The sequence below is a fragment of the Chiroxiphia lanceolata genome, chromosome 1 (genome assembly GCF_009829145.1).
Source record: "Chiroxiphia lanceolata isolate bChiLan1 chromosome 1, bChiLan1.pri, whole genome shotgun sequence".
NCBI classification, from domain to species: Eukaryota; Metazoa; Chordata; class Aves; order Passeriformes; family Pipridae; genus Chiroxiphia; species Chiroxiphia lanceolata.
Window position 1 is genome coordinate 30,653,582 of NC_045637.1, and position 23,332 is coordinate 30,676,913.

The 23,332-nt window shown below is 38.1% G+C and overlaps 1 protein-coding gene across 1 annotated transcript in view; it reads right to left on the minus strand.

The window, feature by feature from the left end:
* Positions 1 to 24: 24 nt before the first annotated feature.
* Positions 25 to 23,332, minus strand: part of PKIA (cAMP-dependent protein kinase inhibitor alpha) — a 44,880-nt gene continuing 21,572 nt past the window's right edge. Inside the window, exons 2-3 of the mRNA XM_032684526.1 lie at positions 7,608 to 7,785; positions 25 to 2,564 (exon numbers count right to left, since the gene is read on the minus strand). Coding sequence (XP_032540417.1) covers positions 2,485 to 2,564; positions 7,608 to 7,758 — 231 coding nt within the window. The 5' untranslated portion in view covers positions 7,759 to 7,785 and the 3' untranslated portion in view covers positions 25 to 2,484. The remainder of the gene's footprint in view (positions 2,565 to 7,607; positions 7,786 to 23,332) is intronic.

Consider the following 23,332-nt stretch of genomic DNA (forward strand, 5'->3'; position numbering starts at 1 on the left):
GAAACAGAAGAAACAGGTACAAAATAGAGAGGAAAGGCTGAAATTAATTTTATTTAAAACACAAAAGAATTAAGAAGGAAAGTGTACTGAAATAAACCACTGAAGGAAAATAAGGAAAACAATCATTTTAATGTACTGTAAATACTTATTTCACTATTGCCTTTTTCCGCAATATTTTACTGATGATGCTTCATGGATCACCAATAAAGTAACACTACAGAAAAACTCTGGAATCTTATTTTCTTCTGGAGCTTGTGCTAGATTGACAGTAAGTAGTCCATGACAAAGGGGCAACCAGTTCAGCCTGAAGACATGATGCAAGAGCAAAAGGGGGAGAAACAACTAAAAAAAAAAAAAAGATCAATAATAATGTGTTAAGTTTGAAAGGAACACCAAGTGAAACAAATGAATAAATAACTAGTTTAAGGGTAACAGTGTTTTCAAAGCAAATGGACTACTTCTGTTACCAACAAGATAGGGCATTTGACAGCTAGTAAGAGGCAAGGCATTCAGCTTCCAAACACTAAAAGGTGAGAGTTAATATTACACTAATGAGCCACAAGCATACTGCTGGCTTGTTTTTTATTAACACTAATAAATGATCTCATAATACTGATCAGAAGTGGTTTTTTTTTTTCTCCACATATCTCACAAAAGATTTTCAGGTGACAAGTACTATGATACATATGGTAGAAACAAACAGCTGTGGCCACAAGGATGTTTCGTCAACTGATGATTAATATATTCAGGAAGCAATCACACTATTCATTAGTAAAAGTTTACAAACATTAAAAAGTGCATAACATTTGAAACCAACAACACAAAAATATATATAATATATATACTATATATAAAGAAAGTGACATCACCTCCTGTTAATAAAAGAAAACAAATCTTCTTTGTGATTGGTGCTTGTGTGATTGCCATGGTTTACTATCAGTCACTCTCTTCACTCACCTTAGTCACACAGAGGTGTGGCTGCCCCATTTTGCAGCATTCAGCCTCATGTATGGCCTTTTTCATCGGGGCAGGATAGGGGGGAAGAAAAGCAATAAGCAATAGCTACTGCAGAACAGGTTATTAATTTGTAGATATTTTAAGTTATGTCCTGGATGGACAAACTATCCTGGTATTTTGATGAAGGTCCAGTTTGGACTTTCATTTTGGAATAGCTGAAATGGGAAAAAAACCTAGTCTTTTGGGTGCTAGATGCCAAGTCTCTTGCTTCCCTTCCCAACTCCAAGCTGAAAGCCTGTTGTAGTGGATTCTACACTACAGCACTTGGCTGTGCTGGTGCATCAGTAACAGGTGACTGGCTGGGCAAACTCAACAGCCTGATCCACTGAGGCAAAGACAAGGAATAGTAAAAATTGTCCCCCTGGCTGGATCCAGCCCATGTTTCAAGGTTGGACTATCCTGCTTTTTAAAACTCATTTCAGAATATGTAATTGGCAATAACCTATGCCAGTTATTTTCTCATGTGTAAACAAGGCCCATCTTAAACAATGTGAACCAAAAAAACCTCTAGCACCATGGAATTTGTTTGAATTTTAACCCATACAACGTTATAAACGTATTCTTAAAACTACCATAACAATAAAATGCTTGGACTAACATTTTAAAAAAATATCTCAGAAAAGATTAAGAAATTGGAAGTAAAATTAGAAAAATGGGGAAGAATAACATAAAAGATTTAATTTGAGTCTCTGATATGCAACTAACTACAGGTGAGTGGCAAAACTGTACCAAGGACACAACACGCGCTCAAGTATTCACATTAACAAATCGTTTTGAAGGCTCATCTAGTAACAAATCAGAGTGTTGCTGAGTCATTTAGGTTTAGGCATAATCAATTTAGCAACTGATGTTATGATCTATCATGTGCACATCACCACCTTATGCAAAAAAACAGCCCTTTCAAAACACGTGGTAGAAAAATTCACAGTAACAGAAATATTCTTCATAAGCAGTTGAGAAGGGGCAGTGTGGAGCATCTAAGTTGTACAATACAAAAACCATTGTAAATAACAGAGCTGTAAAACAGATGCAAAGTTCTAAAAACAGTGCTTTCTTTACAGTTCTTATAATGGGCAAACACTTTGGCCAGAGAATTTTAAACTGAGGATCACACAAGCCTTTGCTTAAGATAGACAGTTAGATCCTCTGACGTTTCAAAGGCCATTTGCTACAAGATTTACCTGTTCTACTTTCTAAAAGTGCTCCCATCGAGTCATTATGAAGGGATCTGATGACACTATCCCAAAAACTCAATACATGTTCAACCATTGCTAATGACAGAGGTAGAGATTCTGTCTTCTGTCACAGCTTGTACCCCCCTTTTTAGCATTGTGTTGAGTGGGTTCCAGCAGTGAAGACACATGCACTTTCTTTTCTAACAGCTTGCTCATGGAAACAAATTTGTTCCTGCACGCTCTTGTAGTCTGAAAACATCCAGCAGCTGCTCCACTCGGTCAAAGTCGGATGTCAGCTTTCTTGCTTTGCTGCCTCCCCTTGGGCCTCCCCGGTCTGCTCACTTGGATTTCGTTGTGCATCTCCTTCTCCTTCTATAACACAGAAGAAAAGGATGAGTAATCCACGCTAAAATAAAGAGGTCTTGCTTCCAGAACCCTGATTGCTCATCCATCAGTTTCAAAAACAAAGCAAAAAGAAACTGAATGTGAAACATGAAACCCTTTATTACTAAGATAGCCATACTTTATTTTTGAAGGTGTCTCTTGAGAAGCAAATTCCTAGTTACAATCACCACTATTATTTTTAGTAAAGACCTAAAGTAGTTAGAAATTAAAGAATTTAACAAAAACGGTAGAGTATTTCTGAAAATTTATTTACTATCATACTAAGACAGTATAAGAGAAAAAAAACCTCATTGCACCAAGTCTGAACAGTTTGCTATAAAAAGATGCAACTTCAATAAAAGCAATAGCTTGTTAAAGCTGTATTTGTTCTGCGTGTCTGTTTTCAGCACCACTTCCCAGCATTCAATCCAGCTGTCTCACTGCAAACCTCAGAACAATGTGAGGAACATAATACATCCCGTGTACAAGGAATAATACATTGTTTCTTGTATCTTGTAAGGATTCTGAGCAATTTGTACTGAACTGGCTCGACAGAGTAGTTAAGAGAAGAAAATTTCATGGCTAGGTTGTAAAGATGTCTAAAGAGAGGTAGTACTGCCTCTTAACGTTAATCTGTAGATCTCTAGAACAAAAGTAGGATTATCAATGCAGATATTTATTGTTTCCTCATTTCACATCACACTGTACATCTGCAGTTTTATTTCTGACCATAAACATTTTCTCTTTTCTGTTTAGAAGAAAGGGCACATTGCTAATGGAAAAAAGTTCTTTGCATTGCAAAGAACATTGCCAAGAGCTTAGACATGAGAGCTGTGTTTTGTGCATGGACGAGTATTTTAGGCAGGAAAATGCCTCAGAAGGTATCGTGAATTATCAAATTCAACCTGATGAAAAGTTGTACGGGAAGTTGATTAACCTGTTACACAGTGAGGTTTATTCTGTTCATTATGGGTTGAGTTCACTCTCGAGGAGAAAAGACAACACAGAAAGAACCGTGTCTTGCAGAATACACCACCTAAGGAGTCTTTCTGCTGTGCCTTTTGCAATCAGACGTGTCTATCTCGTATTGGCCTTATTAGCCACCAGCGCGCTTGTAACAAACGTGGATAGAGCCATTCCCAAATCTTCGTTTGAGAAGCCCAGCCGTGACATGACATGGGTTGAGTAATAAATGAACATTTGTTTTGCAAGACACTTTCTCAGAAAATGATTTCTCAGTTTCATCTCTCAAATTAGAAAGGAATCCATCAGGATGGATCTACATGCAATTATTTACCATTGGATAGAAATCCCTTTTGCCCAAGTTGTCCAATCAACTTGGAGGCTTTCTACAAAGCCTCTTACATTTGTTCTGATACTGCAAAAGTCCAGATGAGTGGAATCGTGGAGTTTTGTTCCTTTTTTGCCTACTCTGTCCTCCATTTATTCTGACTACTAGGAAGTCTTTAATATCCCTTATGCTAGCTGGGCAAGCCACACTTTCCTGGAATAAGTCTTCTTGAAAAAAAACCAAACCAAACCCAAAACTAAAACCAACCAACCAACCAAAACCTTTGCAAGGTATTTGTGTTTAAAAGAAAAATCATCCTGGACACAAAGCCTAAACATTTCACTATCTACATGTTAAACATAGAGCACAAAGATTCAGAGAAGGAGCACTAAGGTTCTAATGTACCACTTCTTAAAAGATTCTTCTCAACTTACTGAAAAAAACTCATTAGTTTAAATCCATTTAATCTATAATACACTGTCTTGGTACTACATATTTCTTCATTCTGCTGGTAGAGCTCTTCCACTAAAGGCTATAAAACATGTTCATAGAAATAAATTTGCTTCTAAGTTTGGAGAATCCCAAAATTGCCAAAGTACACTCTTGAACTATTCTTCCCTTAAAATATAATGGCTCTAAGGTCTTTAGAGTAAGACTGCAATTCTTACACAGCATTTTGAAACCAGTAGGAAGTATTAAAAAAAGAAAGAAAACCAAATAATACAATATTCCAAGTCACCATACAGTTGTGTGATGTTGTAAGCTGGCAACAGTTACTAGTCCTGCTAATGTGCAGCTTTTAACTAATTTTTCTTCCTGTAATGCAACTGACTCTACAGTGTTCATCACTGTTTCCCATGCTTACACCTAAAACATTTCTACCATGATCTAAAATCACTTTTAATCACAATTTTCTACAATCAGTCCTTCATTGCAGTTCTGTATGACTTCAACACACTATTATCCCCATTTTTTGTGGAGGGTTGGACCACTACAACTTTTACAAGAAAGTGTCCTTTCCACTAGTGTTCTGTAGCACCCAGAAAACGAGCAGTTTGTTTTAGAGATTAGATCTGCAGAGACTGGTCCTTTCTCTTCATTGTAGTTTCTCCTTACTGCTTCATTTAGCTATAATCACTCGTAAGATGATCTAAATACCAGGTTCTTTGGATTGTACTGGTTACCTTGAGAGTGTTGAGCAGGCTGCTGATTTTTTTACTAAAATCTTTCTTTTGCCTTCTTTCTTATGATTTCTGTTGCAGTACTTATCAGATGCACCTAGTGTTGCTTTTACTAAATTTAGATAAAATATGTTGACACAGAGTACTTGGAACCTGTATTTTGAGGTTTGGTAAATATGTCCATTTCATAGATAATAGCAGGTTGTTAGCTTGTTATGGACAAAGAAGACTAGGACAGCTGTTTTGAAGGGAGAGTATTATACAGTAATTATATGTATTATACATAAGTATTACAAGTAAATTCTTTATTATCTGTCGTCGGCTCATTGATGAGGGGATTAACTAACACTCACTTCAGGTATCAACTACTGCATGACAAATACGTGGTTTTGAACAACGCCTCACTGCCTAGTGCCATTCAAAGCCGTTCTGGTATTTTACAGGAATATGTATCTGCAGGATTTTCAAAGTGAATGTACTAAACATGCTCGGGTAATTTAATTTGCATATGTTTTACAACCACCTTCTTTTTCTTTAACATCTGCATTATCCTACTCTGCCATTACTCCAGGAAATGTACTTGCAGTTTTGCAAGAAAATGCGTGTAGCTGTGATAAGAATAAAAGAAAAAGAAAAGGAAAGAATCAAACCTGGATGTCTATATTTATATAATTAGGTAGTACTTAGCATAAATTGTTTGACATGCACCTCAAAAGAAATAAGATATAACCCACAAACACGTGCTTTCCTCTTAATCCTGTCAGGTGTGATACATATATGCATCCCACAAGCATTAATATATTCTGAACTAGGATTTGGCAGGTAAAATATTTGTTAGCCTCTCTTGGTTTGGGGTATAACATTAATACTCACATGAGTGCTAGGTTAGACAATATCTTTTTCAATATTTTTGGTTTGGAGGCTTTTACTTGGCATTTAGGTGTACCGATAATACAAAATTTAAATACATTTTCATTATATCTAATTGCAGCTGCATAATCTCCTGAAGAAGTATGTAGGAATTCCTGTGTTTCTACTGTGTTTTATGAGCAACTTTGTACACTTTTTTGCAATGACTAAGTTACCCAGGCTGCAAAAGGGATCTCCAAGAACTAAACAGACTCCCAATTTATGTATTAAAATTAGGCTAACAGTTATTTAAACCATTCTTATCACTACAGAGCAAACTGCAGGTAGCAAGTGCATATCAACATATGTTACAGGCACACAGTCACATCCTTTATACAGCTCACAAGAGAACACATTTCTGGCTTATAACCACTTCACATCTTAACTTAAAATTAGGGATTGTTTACATCTTCTAAATAGACAAGATCAAAGACAATTTTGATAACTGTAAGTTTGAGACTGAAGGAAATTAAAGCAAGAAGGAAGATTGGTATCATGCATTTCAAATGGCACCTACTTTCTCTTTTTCCAACATTTTACACCTATCCCCATATTAAAATAAATAGACACACCTACACACATACTAATAAAGCTTTTCTTTTTAAATCAAAAAAACTAAAGGCCCTGCCCAGCTAGAATTGCATGCATCTAGAATCTATAGGTCCCAAACTGGCAACTGCAGAAGGAATGACTTATGATGTACACTAGTCCAAAAGCCAAAAAAAAAAAAAATCCCCCACTCGAAACAGCACTACAACCACCTGAACATCACGCTGCCTACATCTGACTGTCCTGTGAAGAGTCTGCCTCTCAGAACTCTTGTTGTCTCTGAGAGAAGAATGTGCACAAACAGGGCAGCTGCTTATCAACAGTTTCTTCTTTGCTGCATTCATTTTCTTCTGCTGTTACTAAAATAAGCAAAGCACCTCTTCCTTAAGATCTGAAAAGGGCTTTCTAATATCTGTAAGATACACTCATTAACCCCCACCCATGTAACGTGAAAATCAATATACAGTCATATTATTTTTTTAATGTAAGGTCTACTTTCCCCCCTTTTTCTCCACTAAAGGTGCACAACCCTTTAAAAATTTTGGTAATATCAAGGACAAAGTAAGATTTAGGATTGCATTGCTACTTATCACCTTAGAAGAAGGACAAACTATGAGCAGAAAGGAGAAAGAGACAATTTACTCAGAAAAAAAGACCCAGGTAAAACAAACAACAACGCATTGCTATTGCTCTGTCCTTTGGCAACTGAAAAAAAATTAATTTCACAACAACCTTTCAAACAGACACATGGCTTCTCCTACAGACTTCAAACCAGATACCCTCCATTAAAAGATATTATAAAGACTTGGGTTTTAATAAAGACTTCCCTATTTTCTTCTCTACACTTTCCATAAAATTTATTCTGATATGGACTCTGACACTAGGTACTCACTGAAGAATGACTTTTCTTTTTTCAGTGATATGTTTTACTTGCAAATAACCACCCTTTCCATTTATGAAATCTGGGATTCTTATTGTAGGCAACCCCTGGTGATTAGAAAAAAAATATATTTGCTGCTAAGGGTCAAGGGAATAATGCATGCACACAAACCATGCACTTCAGTGTTAAATAAATGTAATGAAAGTTCATAATTTACTCACCTGCTTTGTTTATATCAAGCTCTGATAACTTTAAGGCTAGTTCACTAGAGTTCCCACCCGGAGAGGACACAAGTATGTCGTGTAACGCATTTCTTCTACCTGTTCTTCCTGAAGCAATAAAGTCTGCATATGTAGATTCCACATCAGTCATTGCTAACAAATATCCACATAGCAGTACCTAGATGGGAGGAAAAAAAGAAAAAGAAAAAACACCACCACTTAGACCACCAGAAAACCAGATGACTTTATGGAATGGGAATATAACTAGAATGTTCTCATCGTGGAGTAGAGTTGCTAAGCAGTAAAAGAAGATGCCTCAGTCTTGAAATTTGTAGAAATCAGAGAAGCAGATTAGAAAGCAGAAAAGCTGTGTGTATTTTATGCAATCTGTATTCAACAGTATTTTAAACAACTTCATTTTCCATGCTTCATAAAGTAATAGTACTTTATAAAAGCAATGACCTCAGCAACATAATTTCTTTATAGAGTTGTCTCTGCTTTTAATATTAGCTGGGATGTAGGAGGTAGGTAGGGGGTGGAACAAAGTTCTTTTCTGCACAAAAAGCAGAGTCTAACGAGTAAGAAAGTACAAATCGATTACACTTTTGCATGCAGAACCCTGTGCTAATACACAGGCACAGTTATGTTCTGTATATTTTCTTTTCTGTTAGTATTAGTTTTAACATTGCATATAAACCCCTTCAGGTTCAACTACTTTATTTTGGTGTGACAGCTGCCCCAAAGCAAATGCAATACCATAATGTTACTGAAATAAGTGGAGACATGCTAACACAGCAAGCAGGGCAGCTAAACTATAATGCAGAGGCAGAAAGCAGTGCTCTGTAAGCTAGGTATAAAATCAGAACTTCTTTTCATTAGAAAATAATTATTTCTTTTGTCATTATGGAATCATGTGATGATGTGCACTAATGTAAGAGCTGCCAAAGATAGAAGGAAACTCCTATTTCAATCTCAGTAAGAGAAAGATTTGTATCCCTGCTAGAATATTTGCTATAGGTCTAAGCTGTTAGAATTTTATTTCTTTTAATTAATTTACAAAATTTTAAATGCTGACTGCATTGCTTTTACTGTGTTTTCACTGGTACTCATCTAAGGTTTCCTGCAAAATGCTAGGCTACCATGCTTCAAATGTAGCTTTCCTCATGTTTTATGTTTCAATGTCATAGAGGAATCAGAGAAACTTTCTGCTAGAGCAGTACTCCAAAGAGAAGAAACTACAGACCTACTACAGAAAACCAGCACCCCCACAGTTGTACGCTTCCTTCATTGCTGTGCAGTATTTCTCTGGTTTTGCATATTGCAGAGAGAGGACATGGCCATAAAGGCAACATTGCAGAGCTGCATACAGTGAGAAGCTTTAGCTATTATTACTAAAGTAGTCAGAACTTCACATTTGCATAGAGTGCACTAATCTTTTTAATCAGCTCCTATTGCAGGTTCTGGACACTGAAGCAGCTGATCACCCTTTAAGTCACTGCAGACATTAACAGCAGCAAAGGGTTCAGCTTTTTCTCTTTAAATAAAAGAAAAAAACCCCATCATTTTTATAAATACTTTTTATTTTAAAAATAGATTAAAAAAAAGACAACAGCTAAGCCTTCTCCATCCTCAACTCTGAATAACTTCACAAACCCTGTTTATTCTTCACCTTCATTCTAGTCCTCATGTCCTCAACTTCAGTCAGCTGTATGAGGGTGTACAAATGATGTGTCTGAGAAGCCAAGAAAAGGGTTCTACACCATATTTTGTCTAAATATAACCATATCAAGTATCATTGCAAGACTGACTGACTTGAGAAGAAGTTCACTGCTATCAAGCTTTGATGTCCCATGCCAAAAACGCTGAACAAGGCTAATTTTACTCTTACGAACAACCCCTAGGAAACAGGAAACTGCTTAGAAAAAGCCAAACCAACAAACAAACAAAAAACCCAAGAAACCACCACCACCACCAACAACAAATCAATCCACAAAACCTAACGACAAACACCTAGGGAAGGAAAAGAGGTCAGCATTAACTGAAAGCCTGCCAGACACACATAAAATAATGCAGTGCCTCTTTGTTCAATAACAAGAGCTTTCAGGAGCACGAGAGCATGTGCATTTCTTCCCATGAATTGCCCTCTTGTTGAAACACTGCAAGAATATTGAAGCAAATAAGAAGTTCTTTGCCCAAGGTGCAGATGTTGCAATACCAAATATATCAACCATGCAGTAATCCAGCATATAACTTGAAAAGGTAAAGGGAGGACAGTTGTAATAAGGAAAGAAAAAAGTAGAAGTCTTCAGACTTATCTGACCCGTTCACTGAATAGCATTCACTGAAACCAGAAGATTAAAAGATTTTAAGCAAAACTTATATTTGTTCATGCCTGTTATTGCAACTGACCTGTAGGAAAGGAAGGGCAAAACATGAAACCAATAATATACAGGCTTGGATTTTGTCATTAGTGTAGGACCAGTCCAAAATCATCATAGCTATCACCCCTGTGAAAACATTAATTTCATTTTAGCATAGGAAAAAAACAACCACAGATGGGTTTGGGGTTTGTTTTGTTTGTTTGTTTCTTTAAAAGCTGCATATGAGTTTATCAGGCCCATAATAATCAGAGAAGACTATGACTGAGGTGGAACAAGGTGCAGGGCTGTAAGGCTTGCAAAATGAGCCAGGTTGTACTCTGTGAGCAATTCCGTGGATGTATAAACTGCACTCCATGGAATACACCTCTGTAAGCTTATATTGTTCTTGAAACATTTCATAAACACCAGGGAAATCTCAAGCTTATTTAATTTTTATGAAAAAAGCTATAAATCCATAGGAAAATGTGCTTGTAGAGATCTTTATTTTAAATGTTCATTTTCTATAGGCTCAATATGGCATTACTAACAACATTCTAATCAAAAAAGAATGTTACCAAACACACGTTTATTACACTTCCAAGTTTTCCTGCCTATCTTTTCTTCTAAATATCAAATAGCATTCTGTTTTGTACTGGCATTATCTTGAGACATTACTTCATAAATATGGAACTCCACTGACATCACTCAAGAGCTCCCCTTCCAATGGATGGCTCAGTGCCCAGCAGTCTGTACTTATTCACTAAACCAGTTATTAAGGAATTACCATTCACTCCAAAAAAACCCTTTTTTTTTTCCTTCAATCTCTGTGGAAGGAGTGTAATTTGCTAATAATTCTATGAAATATAATTTGAATTTCCTAAATAATTGCATTAACAGGGATTCCTGCAATAAAGATTGTCGTCACAGTCCCTCTAGTTCTACTAATTTAATTTTTTTTTTAAGTTGCAAAACCAGTATGCCACTACATGGTACTAAACTGAAACAAGAGGGCTGCAAACCTCACTGCTTCTGCCAACTGAAACAGCACACTAAAGAAAGCAGCTCTGTGAGATTGGATTCCTTGGTAACTGATAAGATACTACCTCCATCTGAAGTCTCCCCCAGCTGTGCTTTGTCTTTCCCCCCATTTAGAGTCACTATGCCTGGAAACGGTTTAAAGTTTGCAACACAGCCCTGGGGATTGTCATACAGCATCTTGTATTTCCTCAGATTCTTAGCTTTATAAACCTGTAGAAATGTGGGTATCTTAGACTTCTGTCTTTTTCTCCTCCCAAATCCTTCCTCCCAAAGAGAGTTATGCCGAAAATTATTTAGAAGTACTTAAGGAATTACAAAGGATAAAATGAAAGGATAAGAAGTTGCCACCTTAGATTTTAGCCAGTGTATCAAGATGTGTCTGTATTATTAATGAATATTCTGCATAACACATACTGCTATACTGGTCCTGCACTTCAGCCACAACAACCCCATGCAGCACTACAGGCTGGAGAGCAGCCTGGCAGTTTGGATTGACGGGAAGCTGAACATGAGCCAGCAGTGTGCCCAGGTGGCCAAGAAGGCCAGTGGCATCCTGGCCTGGATCAGGAACAGTGTGGCCAACAGGTCCAAGGAAGTGATTCTTCCCCTGTACTCAGCGCTGGTGAGGCCACACCTGGAATACTGTGTCCCTCAGTTCAGGAAGGATATTGAGGTGCTGGAGCAGGTCCAGAGAAGAGCAACAAGGCTGGTGAAGGGACTCGAGCACAAGTCCTATGAGGAGAGGCTGAGGGAGCTGGGGCTGTTTAGCCTGGAGAACAGGAGGCCCAGGGGAGACCTCATCACTCTCTACAACTACCTGACAGGAGGTTGTAGGCAGGTGGGGGTTGGTCTCTTCTCCCAGGCAACTATCAGCAAGACAAGAGGGCATGGTCTTAAGCTGTGCCAGGGGAGGTTTAGGTTGGATATTAGAAAGAAATTCTTTACAGAGAGGGTAATCAGGCATTGGAATGGGCTGCCCAGGGAGGTGGTGGATTCTCCATCCCTGGAGGTTTTTAAGATGTGGCTGGATGTGGCACTTAGTGCCATGGTCTAGTAACCACGGTGCTGTTGGATCAAGGGTTGGACTTGATGATCTCTGAGGTCCTTTCCAACCCGGCTGATTCTATAATTCTGTGACCTGCAAAAGGCCTCCTTCTATAGAACTTTACAAGTAAGCATCATAAGGGATAGAATTAGTATCCAAAGAATGCAGAAGGAGAAAAGGATGCCAAAGATAGGTTCAAGAAAGCCAAGTGCTGGGTCCTGCACCTGAGTCACAGTGCTACAGGCTGGGGGTAGTGTGGCTGGAAAGCTGCCCTGCGGAAAAGGACCTGGGGGTGCTGGTCGACAGCAGCTGAACATGACCTAGTGTGTGCCCAGGTGGCCAAGAAGGCCAATGGCAGTGGCCTGGATCAGAAATTGTGTGGGCAGCAGGACCAGGGCAGTGATTGTCCCCTTGTAGTTGACACTGGTGAGTCCACTCCTCGACTGCTGTGTCCAGTTCTGGGCTCTTCATTTCAAGAAAAACTTTGAGGTGCTGGAGCAAGTCCAGAAAAGGGCAATGAATCTGGGGAAGGGTCTGGAGCACAAATTGGATGAGGGAGCTGGGGTTGTTTAGCCTGGAGAAAAGGAGGCTGAGGGGAGACCTTGTCACCCTCTACAACCACCTGAAAGGAGGGTGTAGTGAGTTGGGGATCAGTCTCTTCTTCCGAGTAACAATTGACAGGATGAAAGGAAATGGCCTCAATTTGTGCCAGGGGAGGTTTAGATTGGACATTAGGAATACTTTTTTCACTAAAAGGGTGATCAGCCATTGGAACAGGCTGTCCAGGGAAGTAGTCAATCCCCATCCCTGGAAGTGTTCAAAAGACATGTAGATGTGGCACTTAGGGGATTGTTTAGTGGTGAACCCAACAACTGTTGGGTGAACAGTTGGACTTGATGATTTTAGAGGTCCTTTCCAACCTTAAATTATACTGTTCTCCTCACAGAATCATTAACAGGTACAGAAAGAATCAATATTTGTGTTTTCAGAAATTTACCAGACTACTACTTTAACTCCACAATTCAGTTTGTGTTAAATTTTCCATTTCCACACTACATATAACAAATGTTATTCCACAAGTTTCTTAAGATAACTGTCAAACGTCTATAATTGAAAAAAAAAAAAAACCAACACACCACAAACACCTAAAAAGCTAGCGATGGTTCACAAATGTAATCCAAAATGGACTGCATTCCATAATAATTCAGTGAAACCCAGTATTACACAGTGCTACTGTTCTCCCATTTGGGAGGGAAAGTACAAAAAACATGTGACATACCAGCATGAATTAAATCATTGCCTATGCAGTTTATGGGCTAGAGGTATCTGAGGTTGTTGAATTTAGCCTAAGGGACTAGATACCAAAAAGAAGCCCAAATGAATTTAAAGTACCTTCACTAATTGGTATTATTATTTTAAAGGAAGACAAACAAGTGCAGGCATTTGACAGCTAGCTTGTCTATGGAATTTGGCATATGCTGCTGCCTGGGACAAGAGAGTTGCCATTTTCTTGGCAAACCTGTAGTGTAAGGCTAAGACGTATGATGCTTCAATGTTTACTTCCCCTCTTTCTCCATGTGTGCTTAATGGCAGCATAGAATAAGGGATTTTCAAATAAAACTCTCCCAGGCTTTGGCTGCTAAATGTTGTATCACGATCAGCACATTATTTAAATGTAATTATCTATATTCAGCTTTCATAAGGGAACAAAAAAAAAAAAAGAGAATTTGTCATTTAATAGCATGTCTGATTTAGAGAAGGTGTATAATTATGCTTTTAAAATAAATTTTGGTTCCAAATCTAGCCTTAGCTTAGAGACAGGGCTACAGGGCTCTTTCCAGTGATGATATAGATCTATTCTACAGCAACCTGTACCTAGATTTCTACCCCATGCATGGTTTTCTGTATTAAAAGCAGAAACAATTTAACAAAAGTATCTTTCTTCCACAGAGATTATATTTATTGTGCTATACAACAGTTTGCTTTTGCATAGACACAAATGAGCACGAAAACAGCATTAACTCTTGAAAGCCAACTAAAAGAAATATAAATATCCACGCCAGCTACCAAGCTGGGCATATTTTACTCTGCACGTTGAAAATCCGTCATGTAGTTTTGTCTGTCTGGTGTTTCTGAAATGACCAACTCTGTAAAACAGTAACGTAGAACAGGTGACTTACCTCTGACAATTAGCATACTTTTACAGCAAACATACTATATGTAGCAATCCTAGTACTATTAAGATCGTGTCGGAAATTAGTGGGCAATTCAACTGGTTAAACAATGAAACATAACAAAGAAAATTACCACCTGCAATATTTTTACCAGAAATAAAAATTAAGCTCATTTAACTCTGCATAAAAAAGGCAGTATGAAGTTAGATATCCTTCAGCTCATGGCCTACACAAACACATCATTCACAAAGACAGTTAACAGGTTTTCCTTCTGTGTTATCTAAGTTGCAGTTTACCTAAAGAGATCTACAGAACTAAAAGCCAAACAGTTACATTCTTACCATGTCCTTGCTCAGGCAAATTTTATTATGCCCATGACCAAAAGAAGTTGGTTTCTCATCTACCACTTAATTTGAATTCACAAATTCAGTTTTATCTTCCACTGTTTCAAAAAACTGGGCAGTGAAATAACAGTAGCAAATAACAAAAAAAAAGAGGCAAACATAATCAATGAAGCAATACTAAAGAGAACTTGGTTCTGTAACTATAAATAAGAATACACGTTTTGGTATCTTGAAGTTAACACCCTATGGAGGAAACGAATCAAGACATTTAAGTATCCACATAGGGATACTAAGTTAGGGAACAGAAGAGGGTGACCTAGAATCTACCATCACTATTCACTGCCTAACCTAAAGAGAACACTGAGTGGCAAACATCATATGTTTGAGAAAAGAGGCATCTATTGCTGTGTGATTTTTTTACTTGCAGTCTGTGAATTAACCTCTTGGCTTGTGAAGGGAAGGAGGGAGTTAAAACACTATTTTTCAGGATGCTCTGATACTTTCTATGAACAACTAAATCCATTGCTATAGCACCTCATAATCACAGAGCCAGATAAGGGCCTCAAGCTCCCTCCCTCAAGATGGGAACCTTCAAGCTCCTCATGTGACACACATCCGGCAGCCCTGCTGAGCATTCTCACATCCATCTGAACTGTAGGGAGGTTGATGTTTTAAGGTTATAGGAGGATGAGGCCAGGTACGCAGCACTGCAATTCATTTGTTTAGAATGGTGTGGTGCTCTGAACCAAGGAGCACAGTTAACACAATACTGAACAAATACAGTGTTTTGTTCAAAAGGAACGGTTTCAGCCTTTGGAGAAAGCCTGTCCTTTGTGGTCTTTATATGCCAATCCAGCAGCACTTATAGAACAGAGAGATGAAATAAGCTCAGGAAGAGTGAGACAACACAAAATACACACCTCAACATGAAAAACAGGCTCTTCCTCAACTGCTGGATTACTGGAAAAGACCAGTATATTGAGGATTCATAACTGACTGGCAGTTTGCAAATGCTTTGTGCAGAAACAAGACTTGCTGCAGAAAACATAAAATCTGCAGCAGGATGTTTAATAGCAGGGAGGGGGATGAGTGAATTTGTGTGGGCTTCGCTCGTGAAGCATCTCCGTATCTTCTGAATCTTGCCTTTAATTCAGGATTCATGCTATAAGCAAGTTTGTTCTCTCAGACACTTCTGTCAATAGTACCAGCATTCACATCCAATGCTTCAAAGGTATTGATCAGCACGGGTCTCATTAGCTGAGTCTGATGTCTGTTCTTCAGAGAACTTGATATAAGCACTGTAGTGATTATTTTTGCAACATCCATGTCTCCTTTAGTCACTGCTAAATACAATGGCTTGTATTTCCCCCTTCATGGGGGAAAAAAAGAACAAAACACTGATTACTAGTCTGCACACATTTTAGGCCAAACTGCTGTGAACCACCGTTATCCTAACAGACAGCTTTCCATTGAAAAAAAATATAGGTTTAGCGAACTTTTAACTGAAGGTTTCATAGCAAAACAGTTCTGTGAATTACGCACAGACCAGTATGAGCCTCCTATACTATCAATGCTACATAGGCAATAATGCAGAAGCCACTCAGATAAAGGGTTTTCTGTCAAACAGATTTCCAGTTTTTGGCAGAAGCTTAATGTTCTGGAAGGGGCTAAGAATTAGATCCATTGGACCAAAAGAACTGGGTTTGTTCAGCCTCAAAAAAGGGTGATTTAGAGGAGACCTTATCACTATCTTCTAGTATATAAAGGTGGTTACAAAGGAAAAGGAGACTTCCTTTTTACAAGGAGTCACATGGAAAAGATGAGGGGTGATGGGTACAAGTTACTACCGGAGAGATTCCGTTTGGACACGAGTAACATTTTTCACAAAGAGAACACTCAGCCATTGGAATAATTTCTCCAGGGAACTAGTAGATTCCCCAGTATTGGACACTTTCAATATTAAGCTGGACAGGGTGCTAGATCATCTTCTCTAGACCATGCTTTTGCCAAGAGAGGTTGGACGAGATGATCCTTGAGGTCCCCCTCTAACCTAATATGCTATGATTCTATGAATCCTACTGTAGATGATCTGAAAGGATTCTGGTCCACTGAATTTTTAAATCTGGCATACATAAAATGCTTATCCATGTAAGACCTATTTCCCTCACTATCTTTCTTGTCCCCTGCAGTTATACATCTTGTTAGATATCCCTTTACTAGTACTAATGCTTTCGAGGTCAAAGCAAAAAAAAAAAAAAAAGGAAAACAAGAAGACTTCACTCTCATTAAAAAAAAATAAACCAAAATCAAGCAAACAATGGCAAACAGACAGCACGCAGTACATTGTGTTATACTTTTCCAATTAAATGGGAACCAGCTGTGTTCTTCAAGAAATAGCTCCAATGTGCAAAGCAGTCTCTAGGCATTTGTAAGGGCTGAAATACTCAGCTGAACTATAGATGTGAATGGCTAAACATTCCAAAGTAATTTATTATAGTTGTTGCAATTGCTAACAGCAAACCATGAAACCAACATGAAGATTCATGCTCTTTATTACAAGCCAAGAAATGTAAACCATTTGTTCTATATTAATATATGCCAAATTTGATAAAATACATGGCTTTGTTTTGCTAGGGTAAGAGCTTGCTCTTCATTTTTTTTGAAATGTCAGTAAAGGTAAGCAAGAAGATATCAGCTAGCACTGCCAAGACTCATCTATGCATGTGCTGGGTTGGGGGAATATGATGGAATTACAAAACCACAATATGGCTGTGAAGAATCAGGTGGGGAGATACCATCCAAAAGGGGTAATCTGTCTGCAGGACAAGATCAGAAATTAAAAAAAAAAAGCATACAGAGATGGGGAGGAAGCAGTGCCTTAGATACTTGAAGAGTTCAGTTAGAGAAACCAGTTTACAATGAAAAAGGAAGACTGGGGTGGACTTTTCCAGCTGCTCTACCAAAAGGCTCTTGGTGGGCTAACTTGACTCAAGGACTTCACACAGGGCCACTTATTTAAATGCAGGGCTTGGCTCCCCCATTGCAATGGATTGCTACCATTCCCAATTTAACTAAAGTTTGCATTGACAAAATGTTCTGCATTCTGTCAATTTGACTGATATGTTTACAGCATCTACCACAGCAGTTTGCAGGTAACAAAAGCCTTTGAAAGGGAAAGCATGCAGTCAGAACAGCAAAAAGCAAATGTCTAGATAACAGTATCATGACAGCATTTATAACAGGAGGATGCACCAGCATTTTCATAAGGTTTCTTCCAGACCTATTTGTTAGGATTCTTCAAGTGTTTCAGTACAATGTGTTGTCTGGCTATAAAGTATTCAAAATACCTATATGCTCCACAGTTTAGCTACCCTTAAACTCTTTCTTAGTATTTAAAAAAACCAACTGTCCCCCTCCAAGGCACTTTCCTCAAATCTTTAGAACAATGTAAGCTACTAGACAGAAGCAACAATTTTTGTATTACATATCTTTTCAGCAGTTTCTGGTGGAGTAGCTCAACTGTTTGCATGTGACTACCTTTTAAAATCATGCAGTGATGACTCATCATGAAAGTGTGTGTTGAAGCATCCAGAACAGAAGAGCTTGAGCTTATTACTGTTTCTTCTTGGGCAGTGGTAAAAACTGTACTGGAAGGAAAAGGTTTGCCTTTTTTTTTTTTTTTTGACAGCAAGATCAACTACAACCCTATGTCTACAAATATTAAATACTGGTTCCTAGATTTGCTTTTAATAAAATAAATTTCCCTTAAAAAAGCAAAGCTGCTATAATATAATATGCTTCTGTTAAGATCTCACATTTCAGATGCAAGCTTGGAGTTGCCAAAAATATACCCAATGACACCATACTTTTCAGTGTTTGCAAAGATAAATACCACTGGGCTAGCCTGGAGACCTGTGAACATGAGACAAGCAGCTTTTTAATAACGTAAGTATTTGAGCCTCTTTATGCCACAATACATTAATCAGTATTTTATTCCTGGTATATCTGGTCAGCTTTTTGGTTTGTCAATAATAAATTGCCTTTTCCATCCAATTTATTTTCTGTATCAGACATTTAAAATCTACTTTACATTTGAATTAGCTTTCCCAGCCATCAGACATCCTGTCTTTCTTTTAATTACTATCTAGAAGCTACAAAAAAGTGCACAATTTGGCTTAACAGCATTTCAGTTTTTTTAACTTAAAAGCACTTCAATTTATTATACTTCGCACAATAGATTCACATTTTATATTGTATATCATTTCACTTTGGTTTCTCTTAGTCTCAGCCTTACGTTTTTCAAGGTTTCCATCATTTTTGCATTCTGTTCCCATGTGTACACTGACTACTGTAGAGACTAAGGACTGCCTGGCTCTGTTGCTATGCAACAGCATAGCCTACTTAGGGCTTCCTGAAATAATTGTCTCAAATGTGCTTTTTTTAGACTTGTTTCCAGCACGAATACTTTACAGATTCTTCATAATGGACCACTGATATTATCACAGTGTTAGAAGGTGGTCACCTGGGAAGTTTTGGTACCTATCTAAGTTAAAAAAAACAACCCAATGTTATTGCCTGCAAAATTCAGGACATACCTGCTGCATTAACATCGGGAGGTAAACAACTCAAATATTCCTATATGTTTCCCAGATGTTCTCCAGGTGTATGAAAGCCATATATTTATCAGAGGAAAAAAATAATCCTAATTGTTCTTTGTTTCACTCTATTTCATTCAAGGGGAAAAAAACCCCCTCTCTATTAAATATGTCAACATGCAGGAAAAATGAACCCTCTTTATATTAAGTCTATTATAAATTTATTCATCTTAACAGAAGGAACATATATGCAAGTATTCTGTATTGCAATTCATTATCAAATAAGCTAATATTAGAATTCTTTAGGACAAGGCTGAAAATTTTTAAAATCACATTACAGATGCCACAAACTGGGTCTGTTTTTGTTTTTTGAGAGGTACACTCAAGCAGCCCTTGAGAAACTCTCCTGTGAAACCTTCAGTTTTTCCAGCCTCAAACAGGATTTATCTTTTTACAACCTTCTAGTGCTGCTGCTGCAAGGGTGGACCAATATGTTTTGTTTTCTTAGAGCTGTCCTACTTGGAAATCTTAAGCTAATTAATTTCTGTAAAAATATGTAGAGCAATATAAACACAGGGTTCTTAATAAAGCATTGATCAATCCCAGAGGGCCAAATGCCTTACAATACACCAGGCTGAGGGATCAAAGGAAAGAGATCTAACAGTACAAAACATTTTAACGAAAGGAAATATTTTACCTCGTATTCCTTTCTCTTGTTCACCTTAGCATGTTCGGTAGCGGTTGTGTCTGTAGAGAGCAGTGCGTCAGTCCAGAATTGAGGTAGAGAGAAGAAGAAGCATGTTTGCCAGACCCAGAGAAAATAAGAGCAAGGTTTAAATTAAGGCCCTTGCAGAGGCAAGTCCACCTGCAGTCTTTTAAAGGATGAGGGGGAAGATAGCAGCAATTTCATACTGTTTGCAAGATCTGAAGTCTTAAAGATGACTTTTTCTTAAACAGAGTAGAGTGTGGTAGGCAGAGGTAGGGGCTTCTCAAAACCAAATGCATGAGGTGCTATAAAGGGATAATTTTCCATATTCATATGCGTAACTGCATACATGCATAATAGCCAAGCTATCCAAGAATATGATTCAGCAAGGTTTAGTGAGTGTGACTCTAACAGAGTGATGCATATCCTTTAAAACCACATAAGTAGTACAGCTCAGACTCAGATCTATAACAATAACCTTTTGAAAGCAAAGAGATCAAAACTTGAAGAGCAGCAACACTTGGAAGGATCTCCTTTATGGCAAGAAACCAGCTTGAAAAATGACACAGGATCAGGTGGAGGAGAGGAAAGCATTAATAAAGAAATCTTTATTATGATGAAATCCTTTCTTATGCGCAGTTTGCATTTTATATTTTGCAGTATTTATGGGCATTTAGAAGACAGGCCAAATAATTTCTAACCTAGACAAAAAAAAAAAGCCTCACATTTGCCATAATATGCCTGAAGATAGGAACCTTACTGACCTCTTTTCCATGTTTAAAACAGAATCTAACTAAGCAAAGAGGAAAAAAGCAAAACAAATAACAACCCTTCTTGCTAAATAATCCTTTGTGACCTAGGATCATTTTGTAAACTTGGGATTGAAAACTATGCAGTTTAGAGAACTGTCCTGACAGATTTTCACATGCTGGAACTAGACAGAAACTAAAAAAGTAAATGCCTTGCATAGACTAATATTTAATTAGCAACTGTGCTGCATTACACAATCTGTCCATGGCACTCAGATTTAAGATGCATTTCTAGATGCAAGCCCAGGTACCCTGACAAACACAATACACTACAGCAATTGAGGAAGATACAGGCTCTGCCAACCACAGTTACTTAAAATCAGTGTTAGTTAGATATTTGAATTTGATATTTTGAAATATTACTCTTGTCCCCAATTTCAAGCAAAACTAAAGCTCAAATACTTAATTCTTATCCCTCTAATGTACCAAGTCTTCATCTACAAGAAGAAAGGATCAAATGGAGGAAGATAACAGGGTGGACAACTTACAAGAGCCAGTGGTGGAAGCATATAAACAAAGTAGGATTTTCTGGACTCTCACAGAGCTCATTGATTTCAGCCAACCATAAAAACTGTCCAATCACTTTAAGAGATGGCCTATTAAAAACCACATACAGTAGATGTTTTATATTCATGCCAAGAAAAGTTAACCAAACAAATGCACACAAATTTCCTGCAGCTCAAGTCCTGAAGTCTACCTTCAAACTTTCCCTTTCACAGAAGTTGCTGAGCACTAATATTAGAAGAGCCTAAGAAGAATCTGAACATACAGTTCTTCCCACATGCATAAAACAAATAAAATGCAACAAAGTATAAGCTATGTTTTCTGGATATGAACATAAACACACAGGTATGAGCAGAAACGGGAGAACTTAAAAATTCCTGAGAGAAATTCATGTTGTTAGACTACAAAAGTACTTCCTTATTTGAATAGCTTACCCGAGCTCTGAGGCCAAGCAAATCACAGATTCCCTCCTTTTTTCTACCTGCTGGATTGTGGATAAGGAAAAGAAGTATCAGCTGTCTGCTTACAGAATGCATATGTGGGTAGAATATTTCTTAAGACTTCCAATTCTTAAATCCTGGTAAAGGTAAAAAACCTCTCAAGACTAAGAATCACCCAGAGATGCGAGTTCCTGGATACCATTTTTCTCATAAAAAGCAAGCTGAAGGTATAATCTCAGAGAGGAAGAAGATAACTATATAAAAACATTGCTGAAAACACACATACACACACATAGTCACTACAGAAGTGCTTTGTTCAAGTAAAAGCTAAACTTTAACAATAAAGGGAGTAAAATAATTAAGTTACTGAGAACCAATGAAAAGACATAAGCAGAGCACGGTAAGAAAGTGCATGAAAACAAACCCAAATGGACTCTAAGACTGAGTAGGAAGAAACAATTAAACATGAAGTTCCTCCTGACAGAGAAGAGACTTATTTTATAGGCAAATCTTGGCAAAGATCTTGGGATGCTGATAGCCAGCTGTAAGACTCTACCCCATCCAACCAGAACTGTCCACCTTGGCACCGAGAAAAATATGTGAAGGATCATAACACTAGACCAAATTAGTAGAAACCAGGTATGTTCCTATACAACAGTTTGAGTGTTCAGAGTCAGGGAACCTGGAAAATGACCTTATCCATCCATGTAAATATATGTATGTACACCTGCCAAGATGGGTATCATTAAATATTCATTCCATTTGCATAACTACTTTGATTTAGACATACCCATAGAGTCTGTAAACTTAGTAGATTTTCTATAAGCTGTAAACCAACTGCTTTACATCCCAAATCTTTGTCCATTTGTAAAGTAATTCACTTTTAAGAACCACCTGTGGTGGGTTGACCTTGGATGACTGCCAAATGCCCAGCCAGCTGCTCTCTTATTGCCCCTCAACAGGACAAGGGAGAAAATAAGATGAAAGTGTGAAAGAGCCAGTGAGTTGAGATAAAAACAGGCAGATGTGTTAATAACTATCAGCACCAGCAAAAGGGAAAACTAACTTACTGCCAATTAAAATAGGTTTGGATAGTGAGAAACAAAGACAAGCTAAAAGAACACCTTCCCTCCATACCAGTCTGCTACCCTTCCCTGCCACCAACTTTGCCCAGCCTCAGCTTTACTTCTAGTTCCTGGCTGCTCTACCTGCTCCCTGTTGCCCAGGTGGGATGGGGAGTGAGAGTATGTAATCACATCAATCCATAACAGCTTCCCCTCTGCTGCTCCTTCCTCCTTACACTTTTCACCTGCTCCAGCACTGGTCCTTTCCATGGGCTCTTGCCACAGGCTTCAGCATGGGCCTGAATTCTTTCAAGAAACATCAAGGAGCTCTGGTGTGCACACTCTGCTGGGCAAATACCTATTCCACTGTGGTCTCCTCCACAGGCTGCAGTGGAATCTCAGCTCCACTGCTTGGAGCACCACCTCCTCTTCCTCCTCCTTCAGTCTTTGTGTTCCCTCTGCTACGCCTCACTGTCTTTGTTTCTCCCTCCTCTACCTGTGTAGTTTTTTTTATTTCCTTCCTTAAATATGTTTTCCCAGAGATACCACCATCCTGGCTGAGGGGCTCAGCTGTGCCCTGCAGTAGGTCCATGGAACTGACCTGATCTGTGTGTGTCCAGCAAAGGGCAGCCCTGGCCTCTCCTCA